Source organism: Cherax quadricarinatus, chromosome 88 (assembly GCF_038502225.1).
Source record: "Cherax quadricarinatus isolate ZL_2023a chromosome 88, ASM3850222v1, whole genome shotgun sequence".
NCBI lineage: Eukaryota > Metazoa > Arthropoda > Malacostraca > Decapoda > Parastacidae > Cherax > Cherax quadricarinatus.
In genome coordinates, this window is record NC_091379.1 from 11,887,247 (window position 1) to 11,910,024 (window position 22,778).

Sequence of the window (22,778 nt, forward strand, 5' to 3'; positions counted from 1 at the left end):
ACGTTGTTCTCGATTTTGATTTGGCATAGGAGAAGAAATACTTTGGGTTTCTTTCGATTTCATTTATGGCTTTTAGTTCTTCCCGCGATTCCTGACTCCTAAAGGATTCTTTTAGCTTAAGTTCGATGCTTGCTATTTCTCTGACCAGTGTCTCCCTGCGCATTTCAGATATATTGACCTCTTTTAGCCGCTCTGTTATTCTTTTCCGTCGCCTGTAAAGGGAGCGCCTGTCTCTTTCTATTTTACATCTACTCCTCCTTTTTCTTAGAGGAATAAGCCTTGTGCATACATCGAGTGCCACCGAGTTAATCTGTTCTAGGCATAAGTTTGGGTCTGTGTTGCTTAGTATATCTTCCCAGCTTATATCGGTTAGGACTTGGTTTACTTGGTCCCACATTATGTTTTTGTTATTGAAGTTGAATTTGGTGAATGCTCCCTCGTGACTAGTCTCATTTTGTCGGTCTGGGGCTCCACGCATACATGTCTGAACCTCAATTATGTTGTGATCTGAGTATATTGTTTTTGATATGGTGACATTTCTTATCAGATCATCATTGTTAGTGAAGATGAGGTCTAGTGTATTCTCCAGTCTAGTAGGCTCTATTATTTGCTGGTTTAAATTGAATTTTGTGCAGAGATTTAAAAGCTCGTGTGAGTGTGAGGGAGGTTTCTTCAAGATCTGTGCAGTGTGAGAGAGGTTTCTTCAAGATCTGTGCAGTGTGAGAGAGGTTTCTTCAAGATCCGTGCAGTTTGAGAGAGGTTTCTTCAAGATCCGTGCAGTGTGAGAGAGGTTTCTTCAAGATCCGTGCAGTGTGAGAGAGGCTTCTTCAAGATCTGTGCAGTGTGAGAGAGGCTTCTTCAAGATCTGTGCAGTGTGAGAGAGGCTTCTTCAAGATCTGTACAGTGTGAGAGAGGTTTCTTCAAGATCCGTGCAGTGTGAGAGAGGTTTCTTCAAGATCTGTGCAGTGTGAGAGAGGCTTCTTCAAGATCTGTGCAGTGTGAGAGAGGCTTCTTCAAGATCCGTGCAGTTTGAGAGAGGTTTCTTCAAGATCCGTGAAGTGTGAGAGAGGTTTCTTCAAGATCTGTGCAGTGTGAGAGAGGTTTCTTCAAGATCCGTGCAGTGTGAGAGAGGTTTCTTCAAGATCCGTGCAGTGCAAGAGAGGTTTCTTCAAGATCCGTGCAGTGTGAGAGAGGTTTCTTCAAGATCCGTGCAGTGTGAGAGAGGTTTCTTCAAGATCTGTGCAGTGTGAGAGAGGTTTCTTCAAGATCCGTGCAGTGTGAGAGAGGTTTCTTCAAGATCCGTGCAGTGTGAGAGAGGTTTCTTCAAGATCTGTGCAGTGCGAGAGAGGTTTCTTCAAGATCCGTGCAGTGTGAGAGAGGTTTCTTCAAGATCCGTGCAGTGTGAGAGAGGTTTCTTCAAGATCCGTGCAGTGTGAGAGAGGTTTCTTCAAGATCCGTGCAGTGTGAGAGAGGCTTCTTCAAGATCCGTGCAGTGTGAGAGAGGTTTCTTCAAGATCAATGCAGTGTGAGAGAGGTTTCTTGAAGATCAATGCAGTGTGAGAGAGGTTTCTTGAAGATCAATGCAGTGTGAGAGAGGTTTCTTGAAGATCAATGCAGTGTGAGAGAAGTTTCTTGAAGATCTGTGCAGTGTAAAGGAGCTTTCTTGAAGATCCGTGCAGTGTGAGTGTGAGAGAGGTTTCTTCAAGATGCATGAAGTGTGAGAGAGGTTTCTTCAAAATCCATGCAGTGTGAGAGAGGTTTCTTGAAGAACAATGCAGTGTGAGAGAGGCTTCTTCCAGATCCATTCAGTGTGAGAGAGGTTTATTCAAGATCCGTGCAGTGTGAGGGATGTTTTTCCTGATGATTGTAGTGGTTGTTATGTGTACTGACCGTGTTAGGTAAATCCGTGTCAGATAAACTGAAGAGCTTATGGGTAAAATAGGGTTACGTTCCTAGGAGCCCCCAAAAAGCCTAACAACCTTGTTTAGACCTCCAGATCTTACAAAAATAAAAGTGAATATATAATTGTTGTCCACTGTCGTGATGCATTACGTTGTTTTTACTGCTTAAGACAACAAATGCAACAGAAAGTAGGTCAGTCAAGTAAGTCAGTCAAATAGGTCAGTCAAATCAGTCAGGTAAGTAAGTCACTCAAGTCAGTAAGTCAGTCAAGTTAGTCAGTCAGTAAGTCACTCAAGTAAGTCTGTCAAGTAGTTATTCATCACACAACTCATATATTAATTGTATAAGCTGACACTTCATTAAGGCTATCTCTTGTCTAACATCTATTTTCTTCATTAATTCTAAGACTTAACTGCTCATACCTTTTCTTGCCACTTTCAGCAACACTCGTATGTTTACTGGGTGCTATGATTGTTTGGCAGCTACAATATATGGCAATTAAAAGATCAAAACACAATTCTGTCATAAGATAGAGTGGAACTGGACACGTATTCACGAATGCTGGGATGGGGGTGGTAGGAGTGTTGGGGGTGGGAGGGGATGGTGGGATGTCTCACTCACTGACCCACAACAAGACGGCACTTGAGCTGGGAAAAAATTTTCCGCGCCCGGAAAACGGAACAGTGTTAAGTTAATTTTACGAAGTGTTGTATGAAATTGCGCCGCAGTTTTTCAGTAGTGTATTAACTAAAACGTGGCAAATTAATCCCTGTAATATAATAGTCTACTACTGTATTTCCTTGCTGAATTAAATACTCAAGCTCATTCCATAAATTTTACTGTTGTATTTGAATGAAATAACTCATTTAATTTTTAAATGTCTTTAAGAGTATAAGAGAAAATTTTAGAAATAACTTAATTTTAAATGAGTTCTTGCTAATTTACCAATTTTACCTAGATAGGTTTAGCAAGCACTAATTTAAAATTAAGTTCTTTCTAAAATTTTCTCCTATACGTCTAAAAATATACTTTTTACATTTGTGTCAATGTAAAAATTAATAATTTTGTACCAAAAGAACCTTAGAAAACTTATCTAACATAATTATAACAAGCGCAATTTAATTTATCCTAATCCATCTAAATATATTTTAGATAATTTTACAGTAATTTAATAATAAACACAGTGAAATATATTTTTTTAGTTAGGTTCAAAATGATTTTTGTGAAATTATTGCATACACAAATTTTTGATTGCCTTAAATACAGTGGACAGAGTGTTGAGGCAGTAGAAGGGATCTCCGGTACATGGATGTTTACCTGGAGAGAGTTTCGGGGGTCAACGCCCCCGCGGCCCGGTCTGTGACCAGGCCTCCTGGTGGATCAGCGCCTGATCAACCAGGCTGTTGCTGCTGGCTGCACGCAAACCAACGTACGAGCCACAGCCCGGCTGATCAGGAACTGACTTTAGGTGCTTGTCCAGTGCCAGCTTGAAGACTGCCAGGGGTCTGTTGGTAATCCCCCTTATGTGTGCTGGGAGGCAGTTGAACAGTCTCGGGCCCCTGACACTTATTGTATGGTCTCTTAACGTGCTAGTGACACCCCTGCTTTTCATTGGGGGGATGTTGCATCGTCTGCCAAGTCTTTTGCTTTCGTAGTGAGTGATTTTCGTGTGCAAGTTCGGTACTAGTCCCTCTAGGATTTTCCAGGTGTATATAATCATGTATCTCTCCCTCCTGCGTTCCAGGGAATACAGGTTTAGAAACCTCAAGCGCTCCCAGTAATTGAGGTGTTTAATCTCCGTTATGCGCGCCGTGAAAGTTCTCTGTACATTTTCTAGGTCGGCAATTTCACCTGCCTTGAAAGGTGCTGTTAGAGTGCAGCAATATTCCAGCCTAGATAGAACAAGTGACCTGAAGAGTGTCATCATGGGCTTGGCCTCCCTAGTTTTGAAGGTTCTCATTATCCATCCTGTCATTTTTCTAGCAGATGCGATTGATACAATGTTATGGCCCTTGAAGGTGAGATCCTCCGACATAATCACTCCCAGGTCTTTGACGTTGGTGTTTCGCTCTATTTTGTGGCCAGAATTTGTTTTGTACTCTGATGAAGATTTAATTTCCTCATGTTTACTATATCTGAGTAATTGAAATTTCTCATCGTTGAACTTCATATTGTTTTCTGCAGCCCACTGAAAGATTTGGTTGATGTCCGCCTGGAGCCTTGCAGTGTCTGCAATGGAAGACACTGTCATGCAGATTCGGGTGTCATCTGCAAAGGAAGACACGGTGCTGTGGCTGACATCCTTGTCTATGTCGGATATGAGGATGAGGAACAAGATGGGAGCTAGTACTGTGCCTTGTGGAACAGAGCTTTTCACCGTAGCTGCCTCGGACTTTACTCTGTTGACGACTACTCTCTGTGTTCTGTTAGTGAGGAAATTATAGATCCATCGACCGACTTTTCCTGTTATTCCTTTAGCGCGCATTTTGTGCGCTATTACGCCATGGTCACACTTGTTGAAGGCTTTTGCAAAGTCTGTATATATTACATCTGCATTCTTTTTGTCTTCTAGTGCATTTAGGACCTTGTCGTAGTGATCCAGTAGTTGAGACAGACAGGAGCGACCTGTTCTAAACCCATGTTGCCCTGGGTTGTGTAACTGATGGGTTTCTAGATGGGTGGTGATCTTGCTTCTTAGGACCCTTTCAAAGATTTTTATGATATGGTCTGTAGTTCTTTGCTGTTGCTTTACTGCCCCCTTTGTGGAGTGGGGCTATGTCTGTTGTTTTTAGTAACTGAGGGACGACCCCCGTGTCCATGCTCCCTCTCCATAGGATGGAAAAGGCTCGTGATAGGGGCTTCTTGCAGTTCTTGATGAACACAGAGTTCCATGAGTCTGGCCCTGGGGCAGAGTGCATGGGCATGTCATTTATCGCCTGTTCGAAGTCATTTGGCGTCAGGATAACATCGGATAGGCTTGTGTTAATCAAATTTTGTGGCTCTCTCATAAAAAATTCATTTTGATCTTCGACTCTCAGTCTGGTTAGCGGCTTGCTAAAAACTGAGTCATATTGGGACTTGAGTAGCTCACTCATTTCCTTGCTGTCATCTGTGTAGGACCCATCTTGTTTAAGTAGGGGCCCAATACTGGACGTTGTTCTCGATTTTGATTTGGCATAGGAGAAGAAATACTTTGGGTTTCTTTCGATTTCATTTATGGCTTTTAGTTCTTCCCGCGATTCCTGACTCCTAAAGGATTCTTTTAGCTTAAGTTCGATGCTTGCTATTTCTCTGACCAGTGTCTCCCTGCGCATTTCAGATATATTGACCTCTTTTAGCCGCTCTGTTATTCTTTTCCGTCGCCTGTAAAGGGAGCGCCTGTCTCTTTCTATTTTACATCTACTCCTCCTTTTTCTTAGAGGAATAAGCCTTGTGCATACATCGAATGCCACCGAGTTAATCTGTTCTAGGCATAAGTTTGGGTCTGTGTTGCTTAGTATATCTTACCAGCTTATATCGGTTAGGACTTGGTTTACTTGGTCCCACATTATGTTTTTGTTATTGAAGTTGAATTTGGTGAATGCTCCCTCGTGACTAGTCTCATTTTGTCGGTCTGGGGCTCCACGCATACATGTCTGAACCTCAATTATGTTGTGATCTGAGTATATTGTTTTTGATATGGTGACATTTCTTATCAGATCATCATTGTTAGTGAAGATGAGGTCTAGTGTATTCTCCAGTCTAGTAGGCTCTATTATTTGCTGGTTTAAATTGAATTTTGTGCAGAGATTTAAAAGCTCGTGTGAGTGTGAGTTTTCATCCGAGCTGCCTCCTGGTGTTATTACTGCAACAATATTATTTGCTATATTCCTCCATTTTAGGTGCCTTAAGTTGAAATCCCCCAGGAGCAAGATGTTGGGTGCAGGAGCTGGAAGATTTTCCAGACAGTGGTCAATTTTTAACAGCTGTTCCTGGAATTGCTGGGATGTTGCATCCGGAGGCTTGTAGACTACCACAATGACTAGGTTTTGGTTCTCGACCTTTACTGCTAAAACTTCCACTACGTCATTTGAGGCATTAAGCAGTTCTGTGCAAACAAGTGACTCTGCAATGTACAGGCCAACCCCCCCCCCTTTTGCCTGTTCACTCTGTCACATCTGTATAGGTTGTAACCTGGGATCCATATTTCGTTGTCCAAGTGATCCTTTATGTGGGTCTCAGTGAAAGCCGCGAACATTGCCTTTGCCTCTGCAAGCAGTCCACGGATGAAAGGTATTTTGTTGTTTGTTGCTGGCTTTAGACCCTGTATATTTGCAAAGAAGAATGTTATCGGACTGGTGGTATTGTTGGTACTGGGGGGGGATTTTTTTTCCGGCATTAGTATCTGTATCTGTTGGTTTGGAGTGGAGGCCATCGACTGTGGTTCCACTCCAGGAATGACTGGATTTGGTGTACGATTTCTGCCATTTCCTGCCAGTTTTTTTTCCTTCCTGGCACTAAAAAACCTCTCCCTCTTGAGTGGCTGTGGCTACCCAGGTTTTCCCATGGCCTGGATGTTTTGTATCTTTTTGTCCCCTTTAGATGGTATGCCTGGCAATTTAAGTTATAGCACAGTCTTTCCTGTACTGAAGAGGTACACATTTCAGGGTGAAAATGCTTACAGGAAGGGAGTTTGCATTTTCCTGTTGTCATATGGGCATGGCATTTTCTAGGGTTGTCATAGTTGCATGTCCCATCTGTTTTTCCAGATTTCCCATGCCAGCAGATACCAAGTGCATAGTATGTGCACAGGCTTGGTTTCCGCTTGCCTTGGGTTTCTGTGACTGTATTCCCTGTTGGTGCATGTTTCCCTGTCTTACTTCTATCCTCCCTAGCACCAACAATGGAGCTCCCACCAGTTGTTTTTGGTAATTTATCCTCACTATTGCTACTTGAGTCCTCTTGTTTGCTATTTCCTGCGGTATTTCTAGTTTGCAATATTGGTTTTATCTTATCTTTGACTACACTTGTTTCCCTACTATGGCTCCTGTCCCCTATGAGGTCATTTATATGTATTCCTTCCTGCGTATAATTCCCGACTACCTGGACAAAATCTCCAGCTTCACCATTACTGTCTCCCAGGACAGTATCTCCAGCTTCACCATTACTGTCTCCCAGGACAGTATCTCCAGCTTCACCATTTCTCTCTCCCAGGACAGCACCTCCAGCTTCACCATTACTGTCTCCCAGGACAGCACTATCAGCCCCACATTTACTGACTACCAGGACATCACCTCCAGCCTTACAGTTTGTGACTACATGGCCAGTATCAAGGGCAGTACCATTCAGCCCAGACTTTTTATGTTCCCATCTGTTGTAGAAAGCTTCCATGTTTTCTATGAAAGCAGCTTTGATGTTGTCCTCTTTTAATACCCTTGTGATTTTAGTCCACAGATTTTCCTCATTTGGGCATACCCAAAAACACTTCTCTGTTTTAATACTGCTTGTAGCTAGTTCTGGGATATCTGCACAAGGAGCGTGACACCAATTTCCACAAAAATGACAATTTATCCATGTGGAAGCCCGTTTGTTTGACTGACCACAGACTACACACAGCTTCATAATGATTTGAATGGTTGATTTACTGCAATTCTACGAGCAACCTCTTGAATATTATATTAATAACCTTAAATGAAGCTCTAGCTATTTGTATTTCTGTTTCTAACTCTTTTTGTATATTGGACAGCTTACCGTCACGTTCCTGATTTTTAATGTTTGTGTTTATAAGGGCGCCTACAACCCCATCCGTTTACAGTCTGCTTTATTGTCCAACGAAACTGTTTGAAACCAGTCCCGGGTTCAGACCAGTCAAGGGTTCGGACCAGTCGATCTGCTCTGATCAGTGGGTCACTTATTTAAAACATACTGGTCGGTGATTTGAGCTAACACATGAAGGATCTACTGGAAATTATCTACCCGAGTAATATGTGATTTGACTGATACAAAAGTATAACTTGCGTGTTGAAGAGCCGGTGATATCTGGCAGCTCCTACAATGACGAACGGTCGACCTCTTTGTTTATCAATCGCTGTATCTGGCTTTTCTATTTTTGTTTTTCCGTCTCCACCACAATAAATGCTATATTATCACTATAGTTGACTGGTGCAAATTTTGGAGGAAGGACGCTTTTTCTGTAGTAATAATTGCTTCTCGTTGTGTATATTGCGACCGCTGGTAACTACAGGTATATGAAATTCACAGTAACGTCTCGTATTTCAAGAAAAAGAAACTAATGAAAGTCACTCCACTCCACTAAGTACCATTATAATACTGGTTAGTTGCTACTACAACACTGTATTCTGCTATTTACTGGTATCACTAGATTATATGCGAGTACACTAGCAAGCCAGGAAGATTATTAAAAACAGCTGACCTGTGGTAAGTTTCTGGCGACTTCTGGCACCTGCCTCTATAGGCTTATCACTTCATTTACAAATTCACCTGTTTTCAAATGACACTTTAGCCTTTATCATCAATATGTGGCAAACTTCCGTGCGCTATCCCCGAAAAACAAGGAATCCATTCAAAGTTAAATGAGATATTCACTTCCTGAGTGGTTACCCAGACACTTATGACAGAGTCTCAGTTCCTGGATCCTCTGTTTCCAGGCGGGCATTATCCTGAACTCCTCACAGGATGGGGTCCAGTGTCTGCCAAAACAGAGAAAACATTTCGGGATACAAGTGGAGACAAGTGGAATGCTGTTCCTGCCATTCCCTTTGTTATTCAGTGTGGCGACTGAGAACACACCTATTTTCGTCTGTGTCATACTCACTGACAGGTGGCATCGTAGGTGGTGATGCACTGTGTGAGCCCCTGTCAGGTGGTAGCTTAACATGCTTAGTATCAGGTTGCATGTTAGTTTGTATAGGGGTCACAACATGCCTTCATTGATCTCAGTACAGAGATTCAAGTGTTCCAGAATCTTATCTGGCAGGTTTCTCTGTACAACAGGACTGAAAACCCAATCACTGTCTTTCACGTTTTCATAAGAAGCCAGAGACTTAAGTTATCCAGAGAGATTCTGAATACTGGTAACTCCCATAAACAGTGTGAGGGAAGTGTGAGATCAACCAGCCTGTAGACGTGTTTGGTTGTGATCCTGTCCTTACCACAGTAATTAAGTTCTACGACCTGAATGACATGCTGGTAATTAACACCTGTGATATCTAGGCCCTGGATAAATTCATAAGCTTTTCCCTTCAATTGAGTTCTCAAATAATTGAACTTGGTAAAGTCGTCAATGTCAACGTGACTGTCAATTAGCGACAGGAAGCTCACTATAAATTTCTCAAAATCTAGGCTGTCACATGGAAGCTTTATCTCTGGCAATCGGATCGGTTGTTGGGGGACATGATTTAATGGCCCCTGGGAGGGTGTAATGGAAGCGACCAACTCACTGCTGTCCCTTTGCCTAAGGAAGACAGACCGCCTCAAGGACATATTCCTTCCTTTCAGCATACCGTTCCTGAATTTAAGTCATTTCAGTACCGTCTTCTGAACTCATGAGCAGATGTTCGGTGTAGGCTCGTTGCCTCGTCTCCAGCAGATTTAACGTAGCCTCTAACTCTAAAACATTAATCACTCTCCTGACGAGGGCCTACTTCCGGGGTAAACTGCCTCTGCAGTTGTCCATTGTAGCATGTTGACTTAAGGACTCATTAACGTGGTAGTGACAGTTGTGACTGACAGGTTTGTGGCACTCCGCGCCAATAAATGTGAGCCAAATGTGCCAGTCCAAGGGAGTTTGACCACCCTGGCCGGTACACAGGTGCTGTCTACTCGACAGTAACTACGTTTCCTATTTAATACGTGTGTCCCCGGTCAATTCACACTGGGTTTTCGCAACAAACACTGGTTCAACCTGCGAAAAAACCCAGGTGGGTGGGTGTGTAGTGTGTGTACACAGGAGCCATATGTGGTTGTGATGAAGTCATAAGACGGCGTCGTAGGTGTAATGTAGTGGGCACACGCTGGTGGCACCACCATTGTTTATGGTGGTCTTCCAATGGGTGCCATTCCCTCGAGGTTCAAAATGCCTCCATACTGATTGTAACTGTTACTGCAACATAATGTGTAATATGTTATTACCACTGTACAAAAGGCTCTGTTCAGAATCTCTGTGTGTGACTAACAGTAAACAACAAAGGACCAATCGCAATTGGACATTGGTGCTATCGAGCTAGCTCTAGTGGTTCTGTGGGACCAACGTGGAACCACATCCGGTTCTGAAGGACCAAAACTGTGTGGAATATGACTGATTACGTTAGTGATCCTTCCCAAGTCAATTACGAAGTTGGTGCCCTGTGGTCTGGTGGCAAAAGCTCTTGCTTCACATGGTTAGGGTCCGGGTTCGATTCCCGGTGAAGGGGTGGAAAAATTGGACGTGTTTCCTTACACCAGTTGTCTATGCTCACATCAGTAAAATGGGTACCTGGGTGTTAGTCGACTGGTGTGGGTCGCATCCTGGGACAAAACTGACCTAATTTGCCCGAAATGATCAGCATAACAAGCGGCTTTCTATATAGTACTATGTCATTGATGTCAGCTAGGCCTGTATACCTTGTACATGTACTTGTAGTAAATAAAAATATTATTATTATTATTATTCAGGTCATCCCAATACCTGCCACCTAATCCTAGTTACCTGAATTAATATATACATACCTCTATATCTCACAGTGGGCAATGTGTTGAGACAGTTAGAGAAGGGATTTCTGGTGGATGGATGTGGCAAACCTCCCTACACTATCCCCCCAAAACAAAGAATGCAGGGGTTAAGCTCTGTGTCACCTGAGATCCGTGTTGAGTCACGTGTCTGTCCTGCCTCATACCACAGCGACAGTTCCTTGATCACAGTGAAAGGTATCTATGGGCGACTTACCCGCCTATGGGTAAGTCACCCATTTCTCTCACTACCTATGGCGTGACTCGCCTACGGCTCACTAAGGCTTTTTTGTGGCTAACTCGGGGTGGGCTCAGTTACCCGGTGGGCAAATGGTGAGGGTTAAAGTGGTGCCTACTCCCATATTAATGTGTAGGTAGTGCAATTACTATGCTAAGCTAAAACGACTAACTCTAACTTAGCTTAAATACGTATTAGTAGTAGTGTATAATACAGTAGCCTGTGGAGGCATTTTTACTAGGCTAAGTCTTACTAATTTAGAGTGTGTACAGAACTGTGGCACTCCCCAGAGTCATAGGTGGGGCTGCATTTTCCCCTCCCCCCTCCCTTCCTGCTTAGGGACAGCGTTCACGGTCTGGAATTCAATGAGATTTTCGTTCAAAAATAAATGATCCACCGACCGGATTCATCCAAGAAATAAGTGAACCTATGACCGGATTCAAAGCAGACAGAGTTTCGAGGCTCCCTTAAAACCTAACCAGATTGAAAAATGAGGTATCATCTGACCGGATTCACAAGCTGACGGAGTTTTCAGGTGCCCTTATCAAACACCTAAACAGTTACTGCTAGCAGCGGTAAGATAGTGTCATACACATACACATACAAATACAAATAGATACACATACAAATAGACTGATCTACACTAGAAAAGTATAACAACCAAAAATCATGTCGTGAAACTCTGTGTAACCTGCAGCCACCGTAACAACTGGACCTCTGCATGGATTGCATACAACTTCTGTGGGATACGGGTCCACACATCTTGTGCAGATATTCAGGAATCATCTACAAGTGATTTTAAACCAGGGAAGTGTTATTAGGTATGCCCAAATGAGGTCCAACTGTGGAAAAAAATCTCATTGATATTAAAAGACAGAAAAACCATAACGGCCTTCATAGAAAATCTGACAGCATTCTATAACAGATGGGAAAATAAAATAACTGGTCCAGTTGGTACTATCGCCCCTTGTGCAGATGCTGTACTGGTAGACAGTAACTGTAAGGATACAGAAATGAAAGCTGGTGGCCCAGAGTGAGACAGGAGTTCTAGTAGGGAAACAGGTGTAGACAAGGACAAACAAAACCCAATGTTGCAAACTAGCAATACCACTGGGGATAGTAAACAAGAGGATGCCCAAGGAATAGTGGAGATAAAAATACCAGAAATAACTGGTGAAGGCACCATTGTTAGGACTAGCGCTGAAGATAGTAAGGAAACAGAAAAACAAGCACAAATACGGAATGCAGTCAAAAAGAAACAAGGCAAGCAGAAACAAGACCTAAATAAAATCAATGCATTAGGTATCTGCAGGCATGGAATATGTGGAAAAACAAATGGGACATGCAACTTTGACCACCCCAGAAAATGTCGTGTCCCTCTGACAACAGGAAAATGTAACCTTCCTGAGCTTATATTGTCAGACACAACACCTAAAGAGGACAAGAAGATAAAGAGCTTGTAGACAATGGGACAACCTGGGTAGCCACAAACACTCTAGAGAGAGAAGATTTTTAGAGCCACGAACGAAAAAAAGCTGGCAGAAAATGACAGAAATCGTACACCAATTCCAATCATTTCTTGAGTGGAATCACAATCAATGGCCTCCACTCCTAAACAACAGATATTAGTGCCAGGAGAAAAAGACCCCTCACATGCCACTAATGCCACAAATACGAGGACATTCTTCTTTGCAAATATACGGGGTTTAAAGCCAGCAACAAACAACAAAATACCTTTCATCCGTGGACTGCTTATAGAATCCAACGCAATGTTCGCGGTTTTCACAGAGACCCACATATGAAATATGGATCCCAGGTTATAACCTATATAGATGCGACAGAGTGAATAAGCAAAAGGATGGGGGATGGGGGAGTTGACCTGTTTGTCACAGAATCACCAATGCCTCAAATGATGTAGTTGAAATTTTGGCGGTAAAGATCGATAAACAAAACCTGGTAATTGTGGTTGTATACAAGCCTCTGGGTACAACTTCCCAACAATTCCAAGGACAGCTTTTAAAAATTAATCACTGTCCAGAAAATCTTCCAGCTCCTGCCCCCAACATCTTGCTCCTGGAGGATTTCAAGCTACGGCACCTAAAATGGAAGAATGTAACAAATAATGTTGAAGCAGAGATAACTCCAGGAGGTAGCTTAGATGAAAACCCACACACACACACACGAACTCTTAAATCTCTGCACCAAATTCACCTTAAACCAGCAAATAATAAAGCCAACATGATTGGAGAATACACTGGACCTCATTTTCATTAACAATGATGATCTGATACGAAATATTACCATATCAAAAACAATATACTCAGATCACTACATAACAGTAATTCAGACATGTATGCGCGAGGTCCCAGACCAACAAAATGTGATCAGTGACGAGGGAACCTTCACCAAATTCAACTTCAATAACAAACACATAAGGTGGGACCATGTCAACCAGGACCTAAATGATAGAAACTGGGAAGATATCCAAGCAACATGGATCCTAACCTATGTCTAGAATAAATTAACTCTGTGGCACTCGAGGTATGCTCAAGGCATATTCCTTGAAGGAAAAGGAAGAGAAGATGTAAACTAGAAAGAGAAAGGCGCTTCCTATACAGGAGAAGGCAAAGAATAACAGAGCGGCTAAAAGATGTCAATATATCTGTAATACGTAGGGAAGCACTGGTCTGAGAAATAGCAAACATCAAACTAAAGCTAAAGGAATCTTACAGGAGTCAAGAAATGTGGGAAGAACTAAAAGCCATAAATGAAACTGAAAGAAACACAAAATATTTCTTTGCTTATGCCAAATCAAATTCGAGAACATTACCCAGTATTTGACCCCTACTTAGAAGAGATGGGTCCTACATAGATGACAGCAAGGAAATCAGTGAGCTACCCAAGTCCCACTGTGACTCGGTTTTTAGCGAGCCGCTAACCAGACTGAGAATCGAAGACTTAAATGATTTTTTATGAGAGAGAGACAGAATTTGGTAGACACACACTAACTGATATTATCCTGACACCAAATGACTTCGAAAAGGCGATAAATGACGTGCCCATGCACTCTGCTGTAAGCCCATACTCATGGAACTCCGTGTTCATCAAGAACTGCAAGAGGCCCCTATCATGTGCTTATACCATCCTATGGAGAGGGAGCATGTACACAGGGGTTGTTCCACAGCTGCTAACAACAACACACATAGCCCCACTCCAGCAAAGAACTACAGAAGCAAGATCGCTGACCATCTTGATACCCATCAATTACACAACCCAAGGCAACGTGGGTTTAGAGCAGGTCACTCCTGCTCTATGACAAGGTCCTGGATGCTCTAGAAGACAAACAAACGAACAAGACAGTAGGTGTCAGGGGCCCAAGACTGTTCAATTGCATCGCAGCATACATAAGGGGGATTACGAATAGACCCCTGACTGTCTTCAAGAAGGCGCTGGACAGGCACCTCCAGTCAGTACCTGACCAGCCGGGCTGTGGCTCGTACGTCGAGTTGCGTGCGGCCAGCAGTAACAGCCTGGTTGATCAGGTCATGACCCACCATGAGGCCTGGTCACAGCCTGGGCTGAGGGGGCGTTGACTTCCGAAACCCTTACCAGGTATACTCCAGGAATAAAATACGAATATGTAGCGCGAGTCTCACACATTTATTCAACCAACATTATTTATTATCACACTGGCCGATTCCCACCAAGGCAGGGTGGCCCGAAAAAGAAAAACTTTCACCATCATTCACTCCATCACTGTCTTGCCAGAAGGGTGCTTTACACTACAGTTTTTAAACTGCAACATTAACACCCCTCCTTCAGAGTGCAGGCACTGTACTTCCCATCTCCAGGACTCAAGTCCGGCCTGCCGGTTTCCCTGAACCTCTTCATAAATGTTACTTTGCTCACACTCCAACAGCACGTCAAGTATTAAAAACCATTTGTCTCCATTCACTCCTATCAAACACGCTCATGCATACCTGCTGGAAGTCCAAGCCCCTCGCACACAAAACCTCCTTTACCCCCTCTCTCCAACCTTCCCTAGGCCGACCCCTACCCCGCCTTCCTTCCACTACAGACTGATACACTCTTGAAGTCACTCTGTTTCGCTCCATTCTCTCTACATGTCCGAACCAACATGTCCATCATAATTATGTTTCACCTGAGGAGATGTGACTGATGTATAATGATTGCTGACCTGTCGCATTTTTAACGATTTACATGGTTTTACATATGATTTTACGTTTTTATGGATGCCATATCCGAATGGTAATTAATGTTTACTTTCATAAATCTGCTTTTACAGAGATACAAAGATAGACTGAAGACATCGCCTCCAGGCTGAGGGACTGATTACCTTAAACTCCTCCTCATCTTAAGAACATAAGAAAGGACAAGACTTACACACATGTGCAATAAACCATACCCCCGGCCGGGATTGAACCCGCGGTCATAGAGTCTCAAAACTCCAGCCCGTCTCGTTAGCCACTAGACCAGCTAGCCACAATAAGATTCATCCAACTAGGTATATTTCTACACCATAGGAAGGTTAGCACAGGCACCTCTGTGACCACAAATGCAAGTTTTTACAGACGAATCTCCAGCTAGCGTGGCCGTGACATGTGCAATATTTGGGTTTCTTTATTTGTAGACGTTTCGCCAATCAGTGGTTTTACCAATACAAGGACATATTCTGTATGTAGAACTATATACAAAAGATGAAGTAATCAGTCCCTTAGCCTTTGAGTTGGTGAAGATCACCGCAGTCTTGAAGGAACTGAAGCACAACCATAGATCTTGCCGCTTATATATTGACGACAGGTGTACGACGTGCAGCAGACGAAGGCGTTGTCACTGGTAGGCGGGATTTCCCAGTGGAAGTAGGTTATGTACGAATGGTATATAATACCGACAAGATGAGATTAAGACACATGTGCAACATCTGGGTATCTTTATTGTAGACGTTTCGCCATCCAGTGGCTTTATCAATACAAAAACTAGGACATAACTTGAAGACAGTAGAACTATGTACAGAAGATGAGGTAATCAGTCCCTCAACCTAGGAGTAGGTGCGAACAGCACCATAGTCGTGGAGATTCTGAAGCAGAAGAAAGAATCCTGATTGTATTGATAAAGCCACTGGATGGCGAAACGTCTACAATAAAGATACCCAGATGTTGCACATGTGTCTTACTCTCATGGAAGTAAGTTATGCCCAAGGAATGGGCCATAACTTTGATATACATTTGAAGAGTTTTTAGAGAATTTCACTACTCTCGGAGCCCGGTCATGGGCCAAGCTCGTCTGGTGCTTGCCTGGTCAACCAGGCTGTTGCTGCTTGAGACCCGCTGCCCCCATATCCATCACAGCCTGGCTGATCTGACACCTGATAAAGATACTTGTCCAGTTTCTTCTTGAAGGCTACTACACTTGTTCCAGCCGTGTTTCTGATGTCTTCTGGCAAGATGTTGAATAGCCTGGGACCCCGGATATTGTCCCCACCGCACCCCTGCTCCTCATTGTGTTTATTTTACACTTCCTTCCGTATCTCTCACTCCAGTATGTTGTTATGGCAGTGTGCAGATTCGGGACCAGACCCTCGAGTACTTTCCAGATATATATATCATGTATCTTTCTCTCCTCCGCTCCAGTGAGTACATTTTCAAAACATAAAGGCGTCCCCAGTAGTTTAGGTGCTTTACTGGCTCAATATGAGCCAGTAAAGCACCTAAAGCTCTGATATTTCTCCTGCTGTGAACGGGGCCGTCAGCACTGAGCAATATTCTGAATGAGGGAGCACTAGCGATTTGAAGAGTGTTACCATCGGCATTATTTCCCTTGTTTTGAAAGTTCTCAATACCCACCCCGTCATCTTCCTGGCTGTCGTGATCTTTGTCTTGTTATGGTCTTTAAAAGAAAGGTCCGCTGACATAATTATTCCCAGGTCTTTTACGTGTTCCTTACGTTCTATTTGGTGACCCTCTTGAGTTTAATATATAGTGCTCCTTTTGAGTTTTTCATTCTTTCCGTACCTAAGCAGCTGGAACTTATCACCATTGAACGTCATGTTGTTCTCTCCTACCCACTGGAAAATTCTGCTTGTCTTCCTGTAATTTTTCAGTGTCCTCTACCATAGTGACTTTCTGCTTATTTTAATGTCATTTGCAAATGATGATACAAAAGTGTGCCGGGTGTTTTTATCTATGTCTGCTATGAGGATGAGAAACAGCAGAGGTGCCAGGACAGTGCCTTGGGGCACTAAACTTTTTACCTCGCTGATGCTGGATCTTGCTCTGTTCACTACTACTTTTTGTGTTCTGTATGTTAGGAACCCGAAAACCCATCTGCCTACCTTCCCCATAAAGCCTATGGCCTTTATTATGTGCGCTATCACTCCATGATTGCATTTGTCAAACGCCTTTGCAAAATCTGTAAATCACATCTGTGTTATGGTCGTCTTCCAACGCCTCCGTAATTCTGTCAAAATGGTTCAGCAGCTGTGACAGATATGATCGTCCTGCTCTACAACCATGCTGGTTCGGGTTATGTTGGTTGTGCTGCTCAATGAAATTTATAATCTGCCGTCTCATCACTCTTTCGAAGATTTTTATGTGAGAAGTTAGGGGTACCGGTCTGCAAGTCTGAGCTAGTGCTCTACTACCTCCCTTATGCAAAGGAGCTGTCTGCACTCTTTAAGACCTCCAGCATTTCATCTAGATCTAGGCCCTTTCTCCGAAGAATACTGAGGGTTCGTACTAGTGATGCTTTGCACTTTTTTGTAAATAGAGCATTCCATGAATCTGGTCCAGGTGCTGAGTGAGTGAGCATGTTTTCCATTTCTTTTTCGAAAACTATGGGATTTGTTCTAATGTCAGTTAGTTGGTCTGCGCGGCCTTCTTCTGTAGCGAAAAATATTTCTGCATTTTCCACCTTGCTGTTATTTAGTGGGTTGCTGAGCACGGACTCACACTGTTCTTTTAGGATTTCACTCATTTCCTGTTCATCGTCAGTATACGAGTCTCCTCTCAATAATGGTCCACTTCTACATGTAGTTCTTAGCTTGGATTTTGCATAGAATAGAAATATTTTGGGTTTCTTGCAATATCCTGTATGATACTTTGTTCCCTTTGTACTTCTGTTAGATATGACATCCTAAGTTTTTGCTCTAATTCAGTGATCTCTCGACTAAGACTATCTTCCCTCTGTTTCGACATATTTGTGTTTTCAAACAATTCAGTAACCCGTTTTCTTCTTCTGTACCATCTCCTACGCTTTCTCACTGAATCTAATCTTCTGGGTTTCCACAATGGTACGTGCTTCATACATACCTTGTTTGCTTGTGTGTGTGTGTGATGAATGGTTTGAAAAACCGACAAGTTGAAGATTGAGACACTTATGCAACATATGGGAATCTTTATTCAGGAAACGTTTCGCCACACAGTGGCTTCATCAGTCCAATACAAAGTAGAAAGGCGTAAGGAGAGGAGGAGTTTGAGGTAATCAGTCCCTCAGCCTGGAGTCGATGCTGTACATTCTACAAGATTGATGGACGAAAATTCTTCTTATTTTCACTAACGTTTTCTTGGCTCACTCAAAAAACATGGCGACTCTTCCTGCTCGTCCGCGCCGTCGCCGAGCTTCCCATTTTTTTATAATATAATTTTTATTAAATACAATATAGGCCATCAATTTACATATAAAATACTGTATTTCCGGAAAATACATACAGTATTTTCCACAATAATAGAGGTGTATGTAGTGCTGTTTGAGGAACACGGTAACGAATTTTAGAAAAGATCTCAACCTGAGGTGTCGGCGGCTAGGTTTGCCGCTGTGATCTGAAGATGCTGAGAAATTCATTAGGATTCTTTCACAGTTTACTTATGTCAGCTGCAATTGTTGATGTAAAATTCTTCGTGACGTATAATCATAACCATAATTTTTTAAGGGGTCGACCGGTAAGCCAGTGGAATGCCTCGGTCAGATGACCAAAAGCTCCAGCTGTGGGCCATATGACTAAGACCTAACCTAACCTTTGTGACGTGGACGTTTAGGAAGTTCTGTGAGGACTACCATAACTGTTTGTGGGATAAGATTAGCTGAAGATGTATCAAGTGTAAGTGGAGTTTAACTGAAGTGTGTCAAGTGTAAGTGGAGTTTAACTGAAGTGTATCAAGTGTAAGTGGAGTTTAACTGAAGTGTATCAAGTGTAAGTGGAGTTTAACTGAAGTGTATCAAGTGTAAGTGGAGTTTAACTGAAGTGTGTCAAGTGTAAGTGGAGTTTAACTGAAGTGTGTCAAGTGTAAGTGGAGTTTAACTGAAGTGTATCAAGTGTAAGTGGAGTCTGAGGTGGTGTGGAATCATTTCATGTGAATGAAAAAAGTTTTCCCTAGTTCTCTTTTAGGTCGTCTCTCTGTGTTATGCCTATTATTTTTTTTATTGAAAAGAAATTCAAGTAGTCAGCTGTTAAATTCTGTTCGAAAATATACCTAGAAGCCTACACTAACCTTACTAAAGATTTCTTAATGTAACCGAGATTAATTAATTTATGTAAGAGACTGATGAAGTATATTTAAATGCTTTGTCTGGAAGGTCAGATATTTATGTTATTAACTATCTTTTAAACTCCACAGCTGGCTTCCCCAGCTCTGTGCTACAGGAAGTGGAAGTGACAGTGTTTGAATCCAAAGAATGTGACAAGAGTTACTCCACTCTGCTGGAGTACCCCAGCTCCTGGCCTCTAGGCATCGGGGAGGAGATAGTATGTGCAGGAGACCGCAGTGGTGGAAGAGACTCGTGCCAGGTAACAGTTCAATTCAATTCAATTCAATTCAAGTTTATTCTCTATAAGGGTTACAATGTGGGGTTTACAGGTTTTGGGTATTGTGTGGTTTACATGTTATAAAATACTAATTACAGAGGGGGCCACTAGGACACCTAGCATGGCTAGGTATTTCGAGCAGACTTAGATTAATTCTTAACATTAAATCCTTACAGATTATGGTATTAAGGCTAAGTGACTACATCATGATTTGTGAGTTTAGCAATGTGAATGCTTTTGTTTTGGCACAATACAAGGTGTTTATATTGGAGTATCATAGGCAAACTTATGACTAGTTGGGATTCATTATTTTAAGATTAAGATTAGTATTTCTGGGTTTATAGTCAGTGGGTGAGTGAGTGTAATTGTGAACCACCAGGTGGTTATCATGTAGTTAGTTGTCGGGGTGGATCAGGGAGATAAGATGTTTTCTAACCGTAGTTTTGAAAGTGATGAATGTGTCTGCAGTTCTAGAGTTTTCAGGTAGGGTGTTCTAGATTTTAGGTCCTTTGAAATACATTGAATTTTTGTAAAGGTTTAGTCGGACACGAGGAATGTCATAGAGATGTTTATGTCTGGTGTTATGCCTGGGGATCCTGTCATAACTATCAAGCAAGCGTTTTAGGTCAAGGTTAATATTGGAATTTAAGGTCCTGTAGATATAGATTGCACAGTAGTAAGTGTGGATGTACTGAACAGGGAGTAAGTTTAGGTCTATGAAGAGAGAGGGATAGGATTTAATGATTATTCTTACTGCGGCTTTTTGTTGGGTTATTGGGTTTAGGTGTGTTGCTGCAGTTGAACCCCAAGCACAGATAGCATAGGTGAGGTATGGATGTATAAGTGAATGGTATAGTGTGAGAAGGGCAGTTTGCGGCACGTAGTATCGTATCTTGGAGAGGATCCCCACCGTTTTGGATACTTTTTTTGTTATGTGTTAGATATGGGTGCTGAAATTTAGATTGTTGTCGAGGTATAGGCCAAGGAATTTGCCCTCATTATGTCTGGCAATTAGAGTGTTGTCGATCTTAATGTTAAGTTGCACAACACCTGCACTGCTACCAAACATAATATAGTAGGTTTTGTAAGTGTTAAGTGTAAGTTTATTGGCTGTCATCCAAGTCGACATTTTGAGCAGCTCCTCGTTAACAATGGTGCTGAGGGTGGCAAGATTAGGGTGGGAGATGACATAAGTCGTGTCGTCAGCAAAGAGAATGGGTTTCAGGTGTTGGGATATGTTTGGAAGATCATTGATGTAAATGAGGAAGAGCAGGGGTCCAAGGACACTTCCCTGCGGAACTCCAGTATCAAGTGGCCGTATTGATGAGGCTGTGTCTTTAATGGTGACATACTGATACCTATTAGAAAGGTAGGATTTAAAATATGCAAGCGCATGGCCTCTTATACCATAGTGGTCAAGTTTGTGGAGTAGGATGCCGTGGTCTAATGTGTCAAACGCTTTTGTTAGGTCAATAAAAATTCCTAGCGGATATTCTTTATTTTCCAATGCTGTGTAAAGCAGGTCTAGCATTTTTATAATTGCATCGTTAGTGTTTTTATTTTTCCTGAATCCAAATTGGCAGGGGTTGAGTATGTTTTGTGACGTTATAAATGAATATAGTCTCCTGTGCACGAGTTTCTCGAAGATTTTGGATAGCAATGGTAAGTTTGATATTGGCCTATAGTTGTTTACATCTGTAGGGTCACCACCTTTATGTATTGGTGTAACCCTTGCTGTCTTGAGTAGTGTCGGGAAAGTGCTAGTTTCTAGTGACTTGTTAAAAAGTAATGTAATAGCATGCGAAAGGACATGGGCCGCTCACTTGTACAATAATGGTGGGACGTGAGACAGATTCCCCGAGTTATTTTTAAGTGACTATGATCGCGGTGACTTCCGTGGACTCAGTTTGTACAAGAAAAAAGGAATTTGGGACATTCCCATCTAGGTAGTCCCCGGCACGGGCATTGGTACGTGGGATTTTACTGGCGAGATTAGATCCTATGTTTGAGAAGAAGTCGTTTATCTTGTTAGCTGCATCAGTGGGATGCAGTGGTGTTTCACGAGGTCTAGTTAGAACAATATTCTTTTTTTTTTTTAGTTTGTGGGTCCCCAGAATCTGGGAAAGTGTTTTCCAGGTCTTTTTTATATCTCTTGTGTCAGTGAATCTGCTGTAGTAGTACAGTTGTTTGGCTTTCTTTATTACTTTGGTGAGGACTGATGAATAGTGTTTAAGAATATCTTTGTGTATTAAGCCCTGTCTATATTGCTTTTCAAATTGGTGTTTCTTATCAATGGATTTCAGAATGCTGTTGGTTAGCCATGGGCAACCGAGCCGTTTATTCGTGATCTGTTTCGTTTTTATAGGACAACGTTTGTTGTATAGTCTAAGTATTTTGTTAAGAAAAATGTCTGTCCAATCGTCAATACCATTGGCATTGGAGAATTCTGTAGGCCAGTCAACAGTCTCTAGGTCTGCTGTGAAATTCCTTATTGAGGCCTCGTCATGGAGTCTAAATGAAACTTTGTTGTATTCAAGTGGTGGCTTACTAATGTTTGTTAAGAGGAAGGTTAGGTAGTGGTCAGTAGTGCTGTCTGTGATTATCCCTGATTTAAGGGGGGCTAGTATATTGGTCCATATGTGGTCTATTATGGTTGCACTTGTCTCAGTCAGCCTGGTTGGTTTAGTTATTGTTGGTATGAGAAGTGTGTTGTTCATATTGTTGATGAAATCAGTTACAGGTTGATCATCTGGTAGGCCAAGGTTGATATTGAAGTCTCCAGCTAAGAGAAGGTGGTGCTTGTTCATTTGTCTGCTTGTTCATTTGACTTTAGATTCTCACTGAAGTTTGGGATGTTTGTGTGGGGTATCCGGTATATGGCACCGATTGTCTCCAAGAACACTGTGGTGGTGTTCCTTTGTTATTTTAAGCTGGAGTAGAAAACTTAGTTCCAATACACCATACCCCCGGCCGGGATTGAACCCGCGGTCATAGAGTCTCAAAACTCCAGCCCGTCGCGACGGGCTGGAGTTTTGAGACTCTATGACCGCGGGTTCAATCCCGGCCGGGGGTATGGTTTATTTGCAATCGTGTCATTACGATTTCTTGAGT

General features: G+C 42.4%; 1 protein-coding gene across 1 annotated transcript in view; it reads left to right on the top strand.

Annotated features, from left to right (window-relative positions):
* LOC128698474 (clotting factor G beta subunit) overlaps positions 1-22,453 on the top strand; it is a 64,756-nt gene extending 42,303 nt beyond the window's left edge. The window contains exons 4-5 of the mRNA XM_070104029.1: positions 19,480-19,649; positions 22,424-22,453. Coding sequence (XP_069960130.1) covers positions 19,480-19,649; positions 22,424-22,453 — 200 coding nt within the window. The remainder of the gene's footprint in view (positions 1-19,479; positions 19,650-22,423) is intronic.
* The last annotated feature ends 325 nt before the right edge of the window (positions 22,454-22,778 follow it).